The sequence below is a fragment of the Leptonychotes weddellii genome, chromosome 9, assembly GCF_054177405.1.
Source record: "Leptonychotes weddellii isolate Sample4059 chromosome 9, ASM5417740v2, whole genome shotgun sequence".
Taxonomy (NCBI): domain Eukaryota; kingdom Metazoa; phylum Chordata; class Mammalia; order Carnivora; family Phocidae; genus Leptonychotes; species Leptonychotes weddellii.
The window spans coordinates 112,305,234-112,323,063 of NC_138377.1; the positions used below are offsets into that span (position 1 = coordinate 112,305,234).

The window sequence follows — 17,830 nt, forward strand, 5'->3', positions numbered from 1 at the left end:
GCTCCACCTCATGAATGAGAATCGTGTCCTTACCCAAGAGATCCCAGAGGGCTCTCTTGCCCCTCCCGCCATGTGAAGACCCTGCCAGAGGTTAACAGCTTGGAACTTGGAAGAGGGAGGGTTCCAGCCAGAACCCGCTCATGGTGGCGCCCCGATCTCAGACTTCCAGAACTGTGAGAACTATGCTTCTGCTGTTTATAAGCCTATAGATGTCTATGACATTTTGTCCTGGCAGCCCCAGTGGATGAACATACAGCCCCTGGGTGGGTGTGTGATTGCCGCTCATGTCTGGGAGGTCATGGTGTGTGTGGTCATGGCCCGGTCACCTGTCTTGCCCCCACTGGTGCCAAGGACAGTGCCTGGCACTTGTCAGTGCTGAGTAAATGGCCGACCCCGCCCCCTCCCGAAGTGCAAAATGAAATCGGCAGGCATCCACTGTGGTAAGGTCTTTCCGTGCTGGTCTCTCCTTTCTTGTCATAGTGTCTTGGCTTGTCTCTTCCTCATCCTTCATTTCTCTCTCTCCGACTCTGCGAGTTTTCACGGGGGCCTGGCCCCTGGCTCTGTCCTCTTGGCTCTCCGTCAGTTCCTTCACCTGGAGCACGGGGGCTCCGGAGCCAGCAGGACCCCGTTCACATCCGGCCCTAGTGGTGCTGTTTGTAGGCACATGCCCTTGAGCAGGTTTCTTAACCCCTCTGAGCGTCGCCTGGAACACACGAACCAGCTGTGGCAAGCAGGAACCGTGATCCCGCCCTTGGTGTCGTGCCAGACGCTGGGTGAGTGTCTTGTGGGACACGTTATTGTTTTAGAACTGTAACTGGGTCATGCCCCTTTATTGCCTCCGAAGCATGATGGCTGGCAGTGGTGTCCGGAGTAGGGCCCTCGAGTCCTCCCTGACTGGCCTCCTCCCTGTGCCTTCCTGTCCTTGCCTGGCATGCTGTGTGCCCTCACATCTCTGAGGCTCTGTCCCCTGCCCCATCCGGAGTCCCCTTTCCTGCCTGGGCCTGACTCCTTCTGGAGGCCTGCTGCGGACACCTTTCACTGAAGACTCTCCCGGCCCCTTGGTAGGAATGCCTGCTTCTTCCTCTCTGCTGTCCTGATCCGATTTTGCTTTCTTCTGCTTCATGTCCCAGACACTGTCTCCTCCTCTGAGCTGTCAGTGTCTTAAGCCAGAGTCTAAATTGAATTCCTTGAGTGGATTTACTATGTGCTTCGCACATCCTAGTGACTCAGCGTGTGGGTTCAATGGGCAGCAAGTGCTTCAGAGTTGTGACCTTTGGAGGGTTCGTGTACCACTGGGGTGCATTCTGTCATTGTCCCCTGTGCTGGAGCAGATGAGGAGGGAGGACAAGTGCAACCTGTTGCTAATTCAGCCCAGTGCTCCTTCCTCCTTGCCGACTTGGAATGTGGCCTCAGAATCCTCCTCAGGAAAGCTCCCCCCTCTTGTCATAGTCCATCCTTCCGAGGTGATAGGTGACAACAACCAGCTCTCCCTGTCCCGTGCTATGGAAACGTCGTGTCATCCTCTCAACAATGATTGCTTTGTTTATTGATTCATTATAAAGAGCATGTTTAAATAAAAAAGAAGTTAGCTCCTTTAAGAAATCTTAGTAGGCAAGATGAAAGGTTTAAAAATTTTGTTGGGAGGTACTGGGTGGGTTGAAGTGTGTGTCTTAATCAAGCATGATGTGTGCCCACAGCCTTGGAAGGAGAAAGTGAGGGACGCGGTGGTCAGATTCACATCCCCTGACAGAAAAAGGAGCGGGCATGAGAAGATGTGCTGGGTAGAAACCTATATCCACTTGAGGGAGCAGACAGGACAGCCGTAGTCAAGCTGGGGATAGAAAGACAGACATTTCCGTGCAAACCAGAGCAGAAAGTTTGGAATGGGAGTTCCCAGGAAGAGACGGGAATGTTATGAAGCATGCTTGTTTCCATTGTCTCACTGACAAAAGCCAACAAGTAACAAAGGGCTTTTCATACTTCTTCAAAATCCCAGCGCACCACTTGAAGCAAGTGGAGGAAATTTCTGGAAACCACTGACAAGCTTCCAACACCTTAGGAAAAGCAGTTTGAGGAGGGGAGCTCTTTCACCTAACCTGGGTAATGATCAGGTGGGAGGATGTTGTGGTCTCCACTTGACAGGTGGGGGACTTGAGGCTGGGGAGGGGGCTAAGGTCACATAACTTGTAATTAGAGAAGCCAGAATTTGAACCCCATCTGGTTCTGAAGGCTGTGGTCTTTTCCCCACATGGGTGCGTGGGGCCACATCTAAGTGCTTTATGTCATCCTGCTCTCCACTGGCAGCAAAGTCCGTTAGAGATTGGTGAGTGGATGAAGCTCACATTTTGTTGAGATGATGTTTGTGAGGGCGAGAGGTCTGTGTCTAGCTTCATTTCTATGTGTGTGGATGCCCAGCTGTTCCAGCACCATCTGTTGGAAAGACTTTCTTTGTTCCATTTTATTGTATTTGCTCAAAGGTCAGTGAACTGTATTTATGGGGGACTATTTCTGGGCTCCTCATTCTGTTCCATTGATCTTTTTGTCTCTTCTTTCACCAAACTACACTGTCTTGATTACTGCAGTTTTATAGTAAGTCTTGAAGTTGGGTAGGGTCATTCCTCCAAATTCTCCTTCAATCTCGTGTTGGCTATTCTGGGTCTTTTGCCTCTCCGTATAAACTTTAGGATCAGTGTGTTGATATCCACAAAATAACTTGTTGGGATTTTGATTGGGATTGATTTGAATCAATAGATCAAATTGGGAAGAACTGACATCTTGACAATATTGAGTCGTCTTATCCATGAACATAGACTGTCTCATTATTTAGTTCTTTGATTTTGTTTTTCTGTGTTTTATAATTTTCCTGGTAGAGCTTGTACATATATTGTTAGATTTATACCTAAGTATTTCATTTTTGGAGGTGCTAATATAAATGGTATTGTGTTTTTTATTTTCAAATTCTACTTGTTCATGGCTGGTGTGTGGGAAAGCAGTTGGCTTTTGTGTATTAGCTTTGTATTCTGAAACCTTGTTGTCATCAATGTTTGCAGCCCTGTCTTTCCATTGTTTAGGCCTCATTCCAGCTATCCCTGCTGTTGAGATGCCCTGAGAGCGGCCTTGAACTTGTAGGGCTCTGTGCCTCTGCTCACAGGTTACCCTGCCTGTAGCGCCCTTGCCTGTTGTCTCTGCCTGTTGAAGCCTTGCCCATCGATCCAGAACCCGAGCTGTCTGAAATCCCTGGGGATGCCTTCCCAACACCCCTCCACAGAATTGCCTCTCTCTTCTGGGTCCCGATGACACGTTGGCTCCCATCTCGAGTTCAGCACCTTTCATGCCTCGGCCTATACTGGGGCAGCTTGATTATCGCTCGCTCTCTTCCTCTGCAGCCTGCCAACCCCCAGGGGCAAGGATGGGGACTTACTCATCAGCCGCTGGGAGCCTAGGACAGACAGCACTGTTCATGCATGCAGGGACTGAATTCAGGTAGTTGAATACAGTTGACCATGCTGGGCTTCAATGAAGCCAGGCCGCTGGGATTTAGGCTTAGGGACCTTGCTGTCTTAACTTGTTTGGGAAACCTTGGAGTGTCCCAGAATAGAATCCATTACTGACATTTCTCTGAGGTCCACATCACCTGTCACTTGGGGGGGCAGAGAAATTAAATTCATGCAGCGAGACTGGCTTTTAACTCACAACGCCCTGTTGATTGTTGTCACCCCTGGACAGCCTTCTATGAGCGTCCAGTCTCTGCTCAGGCCCTACATGGGAGACAGCCTAGAGGAGACGGATCAATTTTTTTTTCTTTTAAGACCACAGATGTGTGCCTTCCACTTTCTAACTCTTGGAACTTGTTGGCTTCAGGGTCTCAAGTGATGCCCTGAGGCTGATTCTGCAGTGCCCAGGATCTGTCCCTTGTCCTTGCTGAGCTGGATACAGTCTCTCCCCCAGGCCTCTGCCACCATTCTCTCCTACTGTTTCCTCTTGACTAGGAATTATGCTTCTCTGATCAAAAGCTGCTCGTTTCCAGAAGGCTGATTCTGTTGTTTTTTTTTTTTAAGAGTTGGTTTGGAGGACAATTTATTTTAGGCCTGTTAAGTTTGATTGGACTTCCCCTTCATTGTTATGTATCCTTAGCAGCTTCAGATTCATTTTGAAAAAAACAGTTCAGTCTAATTTGTGACAACTTGTGTGACTAATTAATGTTCTGCAGTACACCGTGAAACTTGCAAGGCGCCACACAAATGCCAAATCATAACACGTGTCCTGTTTGAAACTGTCTTAGCAAATTGAACATCTGTATTACAGTAATACACCATACTAGTAAATGGAACATCTTTTATTGATTCACCTTGTTAAGCAGGAAAATAATCCTTATGGCTTTATAAACCTCCTGTAAGTTCTAGTAGGTGCCATTTTGAACATGAATTTAATTGAATAAATGAAGGCAGGTGTCAAACATTTAATTGGCCCTTCTCTCTCAGCCAGCTCAATCAATTTTGGAACTATTGTTGACGATGTAATTCACCAATGATATGAAACTGACATAGTGGATTAGACGCTATTGGTCTTTGGGGAGGTGGGGCTGGCTGGGCAGAGTTAATGCTTAATAACTGACTAATGTCATTGTAACCTGGTCCTTACAGAATTTTCTACTAAAGTTCCTCAAAGAGCAGACAGAAATAGGGAAGAAGGTGGTAGCAGGCTTAACCTGATTGGCCCACAAAATTGGTTTTAAAGTCTTGAGCCTTATATAAATGTCCAAATGACTGTTGTTTTCTGTTCCATCTTATTTTCCTACACATCTTCAGCTAAAAAGATTTGACTGGGAAGGTCATCTTTTTATTGTATGGCTTCTGGACCCCTCAGCCTCAGACGCCTGGCTTGAGAAGCTGGTATAAAAATGGCATTTTTTAAATAAAAGGGGTAGAAAAAAAAGATACCAGAGGAGAAATTATGGTACATCCAGACAATGGAGTATTATTCAGTGCTAAAAAAGATTTTCGAGATCTCTAGCCAGAAAAAGACCGGGAGGAAACTTAAAGGCTTATTACTAAGTGAAAGAAGCCTATCGGAAAAGGACTACAAACCGTATGAGTCCAATTAAATGACATTCTGGAAAAGGCAAAAGTATAGAGACTTAAAAAAAAAAAATTGGTGGTTCCCAGGGGTGGAGTGGGGGATGAGAGCAAGGGGTTAATAGATGGAGACCAGAGAATTTTTAGGGCAGTGAAAATACTCTGTATGATACCATAATGATAGATGCATGTCATTACACATTTGTCCAAACCCATAGAATGTAGAACAAGAGTGGACTCTAATGTAGATCATGGGCTTTGGGTGACTCTGGTGTGTCTGTGTCGGTTCATCAGTTGTAATAAATGTTTCTACTCTGGTGCAGATGTTGATGGTGGGGATGCTATATGTATGTGCAGGCAGAGGGCACATGGGAAGTCTCTGTACCTTCCTGTCAGTTTTGCTGTGAACCTAAAACTGCTGTAAAAAATGATCTTAATTAAAAAAAAAAATACCGGAAAATAACTGAAGTAACTTTGGTGTTTAAATGGAATCCCTATGATTAGATTTGCCTTTCGAGTGGCCACTTGGTAGGGATGGATCAGTGGGGGAGACTGAGGCAGGGAACCAGGTGAGGTATTATCACGGTCTTCTGTGCATGGTGGCCTGGACCCTGCTGGCATCTGGAGTTGGGGAGGAGGGGATGGAGCCCATCACGAGGTGGCAGATGGAACTGATTGATTTGGTGGCAGGGGCATGGGTGGAGCGGGGTGGGGGAGAGCTGACATTGATCAGTTGTCACCGAGCACGTTTGACACACGGGGCTCTATGGTGGGTGTTTCGCACCCAGTCCTCACTGGAACTTGTCAGCCACCTTGGGTGATCAGTTTGGGCAACTCTGATGAGGAGCCTGGGGCTTAGTGAGGTTGAGGTTGTTCCAAGGTCACCCCTACAATAGCAGGACCCTTGTCCAAACATGGAATGGGTGGAATCCACAGGCCTCAGGGACTGTCTAGATTGGGGTGGGGCAGGAGTAGGGGGGAGGAGAGATGTCTCTCTTCCTTCTCCTGCAGATCCAGCCCCAGAGCCTCCTTATTCAAAGGCACCCCCACCACCCTTGCATGATTCACTCCATTTCCTACCAGCTGACTCAGTTCTGGCCTCTGCGAGAAAGCACTGCACTTGGAGTCCATGGCTCAGGGGTGGACCCACCTCAGGCCCCCCTCACCGGCTGCCTTCAGGCTACTTTACCTCTCAGAGTGTCAGTGTCCTCCTCAGAAAAATGCAGGTGACAGTATCACTGTGGGAAGGGAAAAAAAAATCACGGAAAAGAAGCCAGTACCGGGCCCAGTGCTGAGGGCGATAAGAATATCCTGTGCTCAGGGGGCGCCTGGGTGGCTCCGTCGGTTAAGCATCTGCCTTCAGCTCATCTTGTGATCTCAGTGTCCTGGGATTGAGGCCCACGTCAGGCTCCCTGCACAGTGGGGAGTCTGCTTCTCTCTCTCCCTCTGCCCCTCCCCCTGCTCATGCTCTCTCTCTCTCAAATAAATAAAATCTTAAAAAAAAAAGATTCTGTGCTCGATGCCTTTCAGTAATGTTGGATTTGACTCCATGGGGAGTTCTGAGTTGTGGCACATAACTGGACTTTGGAAAAAAAAGATGTAATTCTTTTCCATCGAATTTGGTGTGTAGGGCTTTTTGCCCAATAACATCGGGACACACACCTCCTGTTTTGGAGGTGGCAACAGGCCATCTGTGAAGACCTCTGTGAAGACCTTCAGGTGAGAGTGGTCACTCCGTCCTGGTCAGTGCTCTTGGAGAACTTAGCTCTAGAAACATCACCTGCTTTACCTACACGTACTTGTCTGTTCACCTTAACAGTGGCTGCAGGCTGTTGAAACCGCCCCTCTGGTGGCCGGCTGGCTGCATGCATATCATCATTTTCTCTTGGCTTTCTCTTTAGTGGTGGCTGTTTACATAAAGGAGTCCTGGTGGCCCACCGAAGACGTCCTACGAACCTCTGATCCTGCTAGAGAAGGTCTGATGAAGGTGAGGTGGTGTAGACTGAAATAGTGCAAAACAGGTTTTAAAGTCACTGTGCTTATTATCATGTTAATAATTGAAAGCAGTCTGCCTTGGTGTTTTAATCTTCTAGGGCTGCTGAAACAAAGTTTCACAGAGCGGGGGGCACTGAAACAGCAGAAATTTGTTGTCTCATAGGCCCTGAGACTATAAGCCTGAAACCAGGGTTCCTTCTGAGGGCCATGAGGGAGAATCTGTTTCAGGCATCTGTCCTGGCTGCTGGGGGCCTCAGGTGTTCCTTGGCCTGGAGATGACCTTCTCCCCATGTCTTCACATCATCTTCCCTCAGTGAGGGTCTCTCTCTGTTCAGATCCCTCCTTTCTATATGTACACCAATCATCTTGGATTAGGGCCCACCCTAATGACCTCATCTTCACTTGATCATCTGCAGAGACTCTATGTCTAAATAAGTCACATTCCCAAGTACTGGGCATTAGGGCTTGCAACAACTTTCTGGGGGATGAGATTCAATCTAGAATGCCCTGCCACTAAGGAAAATAGTAATAAAAGGCTGTATGCAACAGGCATCAGGCTATTGGCAGATGTCTCTTACCTTCCTGAGTGGCCTCCCATGTCTTCGTTTTAAAACTTAAATCCCCATCGTCTCTCTAGTGTGTAGGAAAATTCTGCCTATTGCATCCAAGTAATGTTTTTTGGTACTTACTCTGAGTCAGATATTGTGTTAGGTACTCGCCTATGTCCTCAGACTCTTTATAGGGATTATCTAATTTTAGAATCCTCAAGATATTTGTTTTGCAGATGCAGAAATTGAGGCTGAGCCACACAGCTAGAGAGTGATTGAACTGGACACAAACTCCAGTCTCATTGACGTCAGCCCTGGAGGTCTTTAATGGGCTGTGGCTGTATGGAGCCATTGTAAAGCCAAAACCTAGGATGGCAGGGGTGAGGGCAGGTGCCACAGCAGCACCTTGGAGTCCCTGTGGTGTCCGCTCAACTGCAGTTTGGCTGGGTCACCGGCTGACGAGAAAGGTAGTAACTAGTGAAGAATTTGGACTATTTGCCTCACGTCTGTCCATTTTCATTTGATTGGCATATTTATCTTAATTCCATAGGTGCTTCTTGGCAGTTTTGAAATGGTGGATCTGTCCACAGTTGTTTGGAATTCCACTTGATCTCCCTCATTGGGACCTACAAATACTGAATGAAGTATCAGTATTCTTTTGGGTTTGGTTTAGAGAACAAATTGATAATCTGGGTTTTTTCCTTCTCTTGAACAATTTAAAAAAACAAAAACAAAAACAAATTCAGTTTTTTTCCCTTTAAACAACAACTTCATTGAGATATAATTCACATACCATAAATTTCACCCTTTCAAAGTATACAATTCAGTGATTTTCAATATTTGCAGAGTTGTGCATCAGTCATCACTATTGAATTCTAGAATGTTTTCATCACCCCCAAAAGAAACCCCTTACCCATCAGCAGTCACCCCTCATTTCCCTCTTGCCCCAGCCCCTGGCAAGGAACCTGCTTTCTGTCTCTGTGGATTTGTCTATCCTGGACATTTCGCATCCCTAGAATTGTATAATATGTAGGCTTTTGTGTCTGGCATCTCTCACTGAGCATAATGTCTTCAAGGTTCATCCACATTGTAGTGTGCGTTAGAGCCTCCTTCCTTTTTATGGCTGGATCATATCCCACTGCATGGCTACAGCATATATGTTTATCCGTGTATCTGTTGATGGACACATGAGTTTTTCCCACCTTTTGGCCATTAGGAACGATGCCACTATGAACATTTTGCATAAATTTTTGTGAGCTTATATATTTTCAATTCTCTTGGGTATATACCCAGGAGCAGAATTGCTGGTCATATGGTAATTCTCTATATAACTTGTTGAGGAACCACCGAACTGTTTTCCACAGCAGGTGCACCGTTTAACAGTCCCACTGGTAACATCTGATGGCTTCCATCTCTCCATGTCCTCCCTGACACTTGTTATTGTCTGTTTTTTTAATGCTCTCCATCCTACTGGGTGGGAAGTGGTATCTTATTGTGGTCTTGAGCTGCATTTCTCTGATGGCTAAGGGTGTTAAACATTTTTTCATGTACTTATTGGCCATTCGTATATCCCCTTTGGGAAAATATTTATTAAAATCCTTGGCCCACTTTTTAATTGGGTTATTTGACGTCTCACTGTTGAGTTGTAAACATTTTCCATATATTCTGGATGCAAGTCCTTATTGCATGTATTGCAATATTTGATTTGCAAATATTGTTTTCCCGTCTGTGGGTTGTCTTTTTCATGCCTGTTTTCCCTTCCCAGCTTTATTGAGATATATCTGACATAAACATTGTGTAAATTTGAGGCGTAGAAGGTGTTGATCTGAAATACTTACATATTGCAAAATGATGGCCACCATGGTGTTGGCTAATACCCGCACCATATTACATATTTACCATTTTTTTTTTTGTGATGAGAACATTTAAGATCTACTCTCTTAGCGACTTTAATATAATACAGTATTATTAGCTATAATTACCCTGCTGTATATTAGATTCCCAGAACTTATTCATCTTATAATTGGAAGTTTGTACCTTTTGACCGACATCTCTCTTCTCCCACCCCCAGCCTCTGGTAATCACCATTCTATTCTCTGTTCCGATGAGTTGGGTTTTGTAAGATTTCACATGCACGTGAGATCATGCAGTACTTGTCTTTGCCTGACTTATTTCACTTAGTATAATGCCCTCTAGTTACATCCATATTGTTGCAAACAGCAGGGTATTTTCAGGTCTGGTTTTTTTTTTTTAAGATTTTATTTATTTATTTGACAGAGAGACATAGCGAGAGAAGGAACACAAGCAGGGGGAGTGGGAGAGGGACAAGCAGGCTCCCCGCTGAGCAGGGAGCCCGATGCGGGGCTCAATCCCAGGACTCTGGGATCATGACCTGAGCCGAAGGCAGAGGCTTAACGACTAAGCCACCCAGGTGCCCTCAGGTCTGGTTTTAATTGACTCAGTAGATACTGTTTTTAAAAGTGTCCCCTCCTCCCACCCCCAGCAAATTTAACAGTGGCTTGAGATTCAGCCAATGAGTGTGGGGTACCCAGTGGGATGGCCTGGCGTACTCATTTGTCTTGCTGTTCCGGCCCCTTCCCACAGGTGGGCCAGAGGTATTTAGTGGTTGGGGGTTCTGAATGCCAGGAGGAGTCTGACTTGCTCTTTAAATAATTTTTTTTTTTTCCCCAGAACAAGAGTGGTCACTTCTTCCGTGTGTCCATTCCTACGTGTTTAGATGAGGGAAACCCCAGATTTTCTGAAAATGTGGCCTATGTTATGGACAGAAAGAAACTTGGATGCCACTTGCACTTAATGAACCGTGTTGTAAAGATCGATCTGCCTCATCTAGGGAGATAGTTTCCCTCTCCATTTGTAGAATATGGGGTCTTGATTTTTTTTTTCTCTTAATTACATTTTGTTTCTTAGCCAGCTATTCTTCATAAATTACCAAAAAAAAAAAAAGGCTTAATGTTCTTTCTGTTAACATAATTAGTAGTCCTAATTGAGGGATTAGAACTGGATCTTGGTTTTGTGTTTCCAGAAACGTTTCTAAGTCAGAATCACACACATTTCTCCCCCCGCCCCATAATGAAATTGGATAAATTAAGTGCATTTTCTTTCCTCCTTTTTCTCCTGCCAGTTTTTGATTGGATATTTCCTTTTTGCCAGATGCAATCTGCTTTTCTCTTCTGGCTTTCCTCTGAACTTTTTGGTTTTATAAGTTGAAAAATATAACCTCCCACATCACCCCACTCAGGTTTTGTGATTCTTCACGTCTGAACTGGATTTGGCTGCTACTGTCTGAGATACAAAATTGGGGTGGCTTCTCAGAGCTGAGCAGGTGTGGTTTTCACAAAGCTTTTCCTCATTTAAGATTTGGCTCCAGATGAAGGTGAACTGTTTTACATTCTGGACCAATTAATAAATTTATTGGCACCAAACACTTTGTGCCATTTGCGAGAGGGCAGCAAGCTGCCTTATTTTTTATTAGAGCATTTGAAAACAAGTGTTTTGTTTGTTTGTTTGTTTGTTTTACCCACCCTTCCCCAAAAACAAGTGTTTTAAGGATGACTCAGGCAATCTTCTCCCCTGACCAGTGGAAGAAACTGAGGCTCAGAGAGTTGGCATTGCTAAAGATCTTTCAGCAAATCCACAGGCCAAGAAGCCACAGTCACACATGATGATGATGATGATGATGATGATGATGATGATGATGATAAAACTTTAAGGATTAAGTATTCAATATAAAACTAAGTGTAGATATTTATATTAAACTTCCCATTTCCAAAACCTTGGTTGTAATGGATGAAGATGCAGAAGGCAACCATGGGCTGGGCTGTTGCAGGTACACCAGGCTGGGACTCAGAAGGCCTGGCCTGTTGTTTTGAGCCTGCCTGCCTCTGACAGAGCCCTCATCCAGCTGTCATATAAGTCCTCTTTGGAATGAGGCAGGGAAATCAATAAATGTAATCACTTACCCTCCTTGAGTTTCAATTTCCTTACTTACAAATCAGGGCCTCCCCAGCGGGTAAGAGACTCGAATGCTAGCTTGTGGGTGGAAGTCACAGCCCATTTAATGGCATTGCTGATCTCGTAGTGATGCATAGGATGGGTGACAAATGCCCACACAAGCAGGCTGTCACATAGAAGTCTTGTCAGAGTTACAATCTAATAAAACAATACTGTCACTTGATCAACGGTTGACTGGGTTCATCTGAAGAATCACATTGAGTGCTGGCTTGTGGTTGTCTGGAGGAATGCATTTAGAAGGACTCTGTGACCATGTCCAGGCTCAGCCACATAGAGTAGGATTGATTAGTTATGTCTGCTGTGGGTGCCGGAGCTGGAGGCCTCTGTTTATGCCACATATTTGCCACCTGTGGGCTATACAAATGCAGAAAATTTTAACAGGCGGGACCATGAAGTCATTTTGACTTGTTAATGCTAAAGCTCTGTGTGGGCCTGACCTTGACCACATAGTTTCTTCACCCGTCATGACATTGTGGGAGGCAAGAAGTGGTTTCATTTTATAGCCTTAGAACAAGATGGCCCTTGACTCCCCGTAATTCTCTGGGGTTGGGACTGTAGTGTGTGCTCCAAATCTACCACATCACAAACCATTGAAAATCATCTGCTTCTGATGTAGCCATTGATCCCCCCAATTCTTTTTTTTTTTTGATGCCCCCAATTCTTTACCATCCTTCTGAGGGCCAGAATTCTGGGACTGTTATTAAAAATGGCGGATTGGATTTATTTCTAGACACATCCAGGGGATCTGCTGAAATGGCTTGCGTGCCCCCCCTGGAGGTAACTTCTTGTTTTTTGACCTGCAATGGATTGTCCTCTGTCTACTTACATTCCATATAGGTGGCCCGGGAGGGACCCCGGGAGACCCCTCTGGGCACTGCCCCTCACTCCTGGAGGCCGATGGGTGCGAAAGGTCAGGGTTGTGAAAACCCCCATGAGGAACTATGATTCACATTTTGGCTCTTGAGCATGAACGGAATCGTGTGATGGCGCACACACCTGGCCCCGATGTGTGGGTTGGTTCCAAGTGCAAAATTTATCGCATGTGATTTTCCTCTCTCACTTGCTTGTTCTTTCTTTCTTATTTATTTATTTTTTTTCCCTTCAAAGGTTCAGTCATTTGGGGAAAGGATTGTGCTTTTCATTCTAAATGTCGTTATTTTTGGAAGATTGGAGAGAAATTTGGATGATGGTGACATGTTTTTTTTACCTCACTCTGTGAAGGAGCAAGCAAAGATTCTGTGGCGGGATGGATCAGCTGTTGGATTTTACACAACCAAAAGGAAAGGTAAGGGACACGCTGCCCCAGGTCGGGGGGAGGGGTGGGGTGGGGAGGCTCCCTAGATGTCTGCCTGCCTCCGAGGACTCCCTCAGCACAAGTGTTCCTTGGAGAGAATCTTCTGGCACAGGAAGTGTCACTAATTCAGCTTTCCTGTAAATAAACCCAAGTAAACCCGAGGTATGGATTTCATTTTCTTATTGCTCATTTTACTGGCAAATAGGGTGAAAACCGTGTCCTTTTGATTCCCAGGCAGTGCCATGTCCCTCATAAAATGTTTATTGCTGCTAATGGTGTAAAATGACTCTGCAAAACATGATGCTCTTCATTTCTTTTCTTTGATGTTACCAATTAGCCGTCAGGAAAAATACCATTGCTAATAGCTGACATGTGGCTCAAAAGCGCACTGGATGCCCAGATTTATAGACATTACCTCAGAGGAGGGGGAGGTCGGCCATGATATCAAGGTCGGGGTAAAATACAGGGACTTATTTTTAGGGGCTGCGATGAGAAGTGAGTGTGGTATTAGGACCATTTTGCCTCAGGGATTTGGTCTCTTTCTTTAAAGTTGTTTTCTTTAATACTTTCTTTTTTTTTTTTAAAGATTTTTATTTATTTGAGAGAGAGAGAATGAGAGAGAGCACATGAGAGGGGGGAGGGTCAGAGGGAGAAGCAGACTCCCTGCCGAGCAGGGAGCCCGATGCGGGACTCGATCCCGGGACTCCAGGATCATGACCTGAGCCGAAGGCAGTCGCTTAACCAACTGAGCCACCCAGGTGCCCCATTCTTTAATACTTTCTTGAGTTTTTTAAAAAGCTGTCAACATCTCTATTCCAAGCAGTCCCAGCCCTGTCCTTCAGTTCTTATTAAGTCCTAAATTTGAGCAAGAATAAGGTTTCCTGGTGAACCACCATGGACATGCTGTTCTCCTGGTTTACATGTTTTTCTCAGGGGGTTTGGAAGGCTGATTATGGTGTTGAGCTTTGTTCACACTGTGTTTGTTCCACTGGTCCAGGATGGAGGAAATCCACTTTTCTCCCTTTTCTCCCTCTCAGTGTGAGATGACCAGTTTCCCATGCAAGTAACTCTGGTAGTTAACTGTTTGTCAAGGTCAGTCCAGACACTCAAGTAGAGAGGTTGGTTGTATCTGCCTTGTTCTTCCAGAGACTGACCCAGAACTCAGAGTGGAAGGAGGACCTTAAGATGTCGAGCTGAGGCAGACTAGACTAGGTGCTTGGATTTCTGCCTCTTCTTCATTTTTGATGAATTCCACAAATTTGGTGGAAAGTTCTCTGAAGCTGCTTACTGGGTCACGCCGTTTCATCCATGAACTGATTTTTTTAAGTGGCAATTGACTTTTAGTTACTCAATTTATTTCATTTAAGAAGTACATACCAGTAGAATATATGCTTCAGGTATACCTTTCCAATTCAGACTTTTTTTTTTTACTGTCTTTTGCTGGATTAGCTTATTTTTGGAGAGACAGAATAAAAATATTTCTGTTAGAATAATTACATACATGTTGCCACCAGCCATGTGTGAGATTTCCTTGCCAATACTTGGTATTGTGAGTCTTTTTAATTTTACCTATTCTACAAGGTGGGAAGTAGTATTTAATTTTGGTTTTAATTTGCATTTCCCTAATCGTGAACGATATTGATTATGTTTTCATGTGTTTTGTTGATGGTCACGTATCTTCTTTAAGTGTCTGTTAAATATTTTAGCCCATATTTTATTGGGTTGTTTGCTTATTGCAGTTTCTTCGTATGTTATAGATGGCAGTTCTTTATCAGATATGTATTTGGAAAACATTTTCATTTTGGCACAACAGTATTTTTCAGAGAGCAGACATTTGAAATTTTGATGAAATCTATTTTTTATCAATTTACCAATTTTCATTATATTCAGTTCAAAATATTTTCTAATTTGTGATTTTTATGAGTTCTTTAAAGTAAGTTTTAAATTTCCAGATACTTCAGATGTTTTACTTATTTATTTTTGATTTCTAACTTAATTCTGTTGCAGTAAGAGAATGTAGTCTATTACATTTTAAGATTTTAGAAACTATTGAGAATTGTTTAATGGCCCATTATATGGTCTGTATTGGTAGACATTCCCTGTGGACTTGAAGAAATGTGTATATTCTGCAGGTATTGGGTTTAGTGTTCTTGAAATATCAGTTGGGATAAGGTAATTAATGTCATTTAGATTTTCTGCATTCTTACTGGTATTTTTGTCTAGTTATATCAATTTCTGAGAGTTTGTTAAAGTCTATGATTGTGGATTCATCTCTCATTTTAGTTCTGTTAGTTTTTATTTTGTTTTGAAGCTTTGTTATCAGTTACATCTATATTTATGATTGTTATACCTACCTGATATATTGACCATTTTATCATTATGAAGTCCCCAATTGTCTTCAGTAATATTTCTTGTTATGAAGTCTGTTTTGTTTGATATTAATATATAGACCCATCATCTTTCTTATGCTTATTGTTTGCATGGAATACATTCTTTGTAGCTTTTTACTCTTAGTCTGTTTATGTCTTTATTATCTGAAGCATATATTTTGTTGACAGAATACAACTGGGTCTTGGATTTTATTTATTTATTTATTTATTTATTTATTTACTTTTAGATTTTATTTATTTGTCAGAGAGGGAGAGAGAGCGTTTGCATGCTCACACAAGCAGGGGGAGTGGCAGGCAGTGGGAGAAGCGGGCTCCCCACTGAGCAAGGAGCCCAGTGCAGGACTCAATCCCAGGAACCTGGGACCTGGGACCTGAGACACTTAACCTACTGAGCCACACAGACATCCCTGGGCCTTGGATTTTAAACCTAGTCTTAAAAATGTCTGTTAAAAAAAAAAAAAAAAAAAAGTCTATCTTTTGAATGGAGTGTTAGTCCACTTACATTTAATTATTGATATATACTGAGGTCTTCCCTTTTGCAGTTTGTTTTGTGTCTTCTGTATTTTTTGTTCCTCTGTCCCTCCTTTGTGTGTTCTTTTATTTTAATCAGATATTTTTTAGTATTTCATTTTAATTTCTCTATTGGCTTTCTAGTTCTATATTTTTGCATTTTTAAATTTTTAGTTTTTGCTCCAGGAATCACATATGCATCTTAAAGTTTTCCCAATTTACTTACAGTTAATACTGAATTACTTCAGATGAAATACAGAAATCTTGCAACAGTGTATTTTCGTTTACCTCTTATTTACATAGTGCTATTGTTATATATTAGATCTGTTTATGTTATAATCCTATCATTATGGATTTATAATTTTTAATTTAGTAGTCATATGTTTTAAAATAAATAAATACAGTTAAAATCTTTCTCACATACTTATCTTTAAAAAAATTTTTAATATAGGTCCCACTTGCCATCCAGTGTCATTTTTCCTTTAGGTCGAAGTACTTCCTTTAGAATTTGCTGTAGTGTGGTTCTGCTGGCAACCAATATCTCAGTTTTTGTTTACTGAAAATCTATTGTATTTTGCAGTCATATTTGAAGGGTAGTTTAGCTGGATATAGAATTATTACTGATAATCCTCCCCAACCCCCTTCAGTGCTTTGAATATGTTTTTCCAGTCTTCTGGCTTTCATAGTTTCTGGTGAAAAGTCAGCCAGTTATTTATTATTATTCCCTCATACATAACATGTAGGTTTCTCTGATGGCTTTCAAAGTTTTCCCTTTAACTTTAGCTTTTTTGTAGTTTGACTGTAGTGTGTGTTTAGGAATGATTTTATTTTTGTTTATCTTGAGGTGTGGTGAGCTTCTTGAATCTTTATGTTTTCTACCATATTTTGGAAGTTTTGGGCCATTATTTCTTCAATTTTTAAAAAAATTCTGCTTTCATTGTTCTTTTCCTGGGATTCCAGTTGTGTGTATGCTGGGGTGCTTCATAGTGTCTTAAGTTTTGTCTCAGAGGTTTTATTCATTTTTCTTCAAACGTTTTTCTTTGTTGGATAATTTCTACTGGCACATATTCAAGTTTGCTTGCCATCTCCAGTCTGTCGTTGAGCCCACTGAAAATTTTTAGTTATTGTAGTTTTAAGCTCTAGAATTTATATTATTTTTTGTAGTTGCTATTTCTCTGTTGAGATTTTCCATATATTTCCCTTTAACTTTTTGAATTATTTTATTTCAATACTTTGAATATATTTGTAAAGCCATTTTGAGGCCTTTGCAAAATTCAACATCTGGGTCTATTTAAAATTAGTTATATCGACTACCTTTTTTTTTTTTTCCCCTTGAGTATGGGTCACACTTCCTTGTTTTTTTTTCATGTTGAATAATTTTTGGTTGAAAATTAGATGTTGCAGATATAGTGTAACAACTAATTTTTTTGGTGTGTGTTTTCTGAGGATTTTTAGATTTTTGATCTAGTAGCTGTTCAACCTGCCTAGATTTAAATGGTAGACTTTGTCTCCTTTGTGATCTATAGCTGCTGACATCTGTCTGTGTGACTTCCCATGGCTGTTTCTTTAGCCTGGCCCTGTAGAGGTCTTCCCTGTGCCTGCAGATTTGGTGGCCAAAGATTTGAATATGGATTTGGCTTACCTTTCCTGGGTTTTTTTTTGTGGTTTTGTGTTTTGTTTTGTTTTGTTTTGTTTGTTTTTGGCTCCTGCTGGTTTGGGGTTCTGTACTTTCACTGTTCAAGCCCATTTGGCTTCAGCTCTCTGCCACTTGAGCTGTCTCAGTTGAGGAATGTCTGTATTTGAGAAAAGCACCAAACTCTCAGATCTGATCCTGTGTGGTGCCATTTTTCAAACTATCTCTCTGGTCTTTGACGTATTTCTTGTTGGGTTCCGTGGGGGCTCCTTCACTCATGTGTAGGCTAGCTGTAAGCTAGGGATTTGGGCAGTTGCTCTGAATTTGAGTTTGGTTCATTCTGTGGTTCTTAT

General features: G+C 42.8%; 1 protein-coding gene across 4 annotated transcripts in view; it reads left to right on the forward strand.

Moving 5' to 3' along the window:
- The window catches only part of FAM169B (Protein), a 256,991-nt gene that overhangs the window by 36,681 nt on the left and 202,480 nt on the right, over positions 1-17,830 (forward strand). For all 4 annotated transcript variants that reach the window (XM_081831589.1, XM_081831587.1, XM_081831590.1 and 1 more), the window contains exons 4-5: positions 6,977-7,062; positions 12,758-12,935. In XM_081831589.1, the coding sequence (XP_081687715.1) occupies positions 6,977-7,062; positions 12,758-12,935 (264 nt within the window). The remainder of the gene's footprint in view (positions 1-6,976; positions 7,063-12,757; positions 12,936-17,830) is intronic.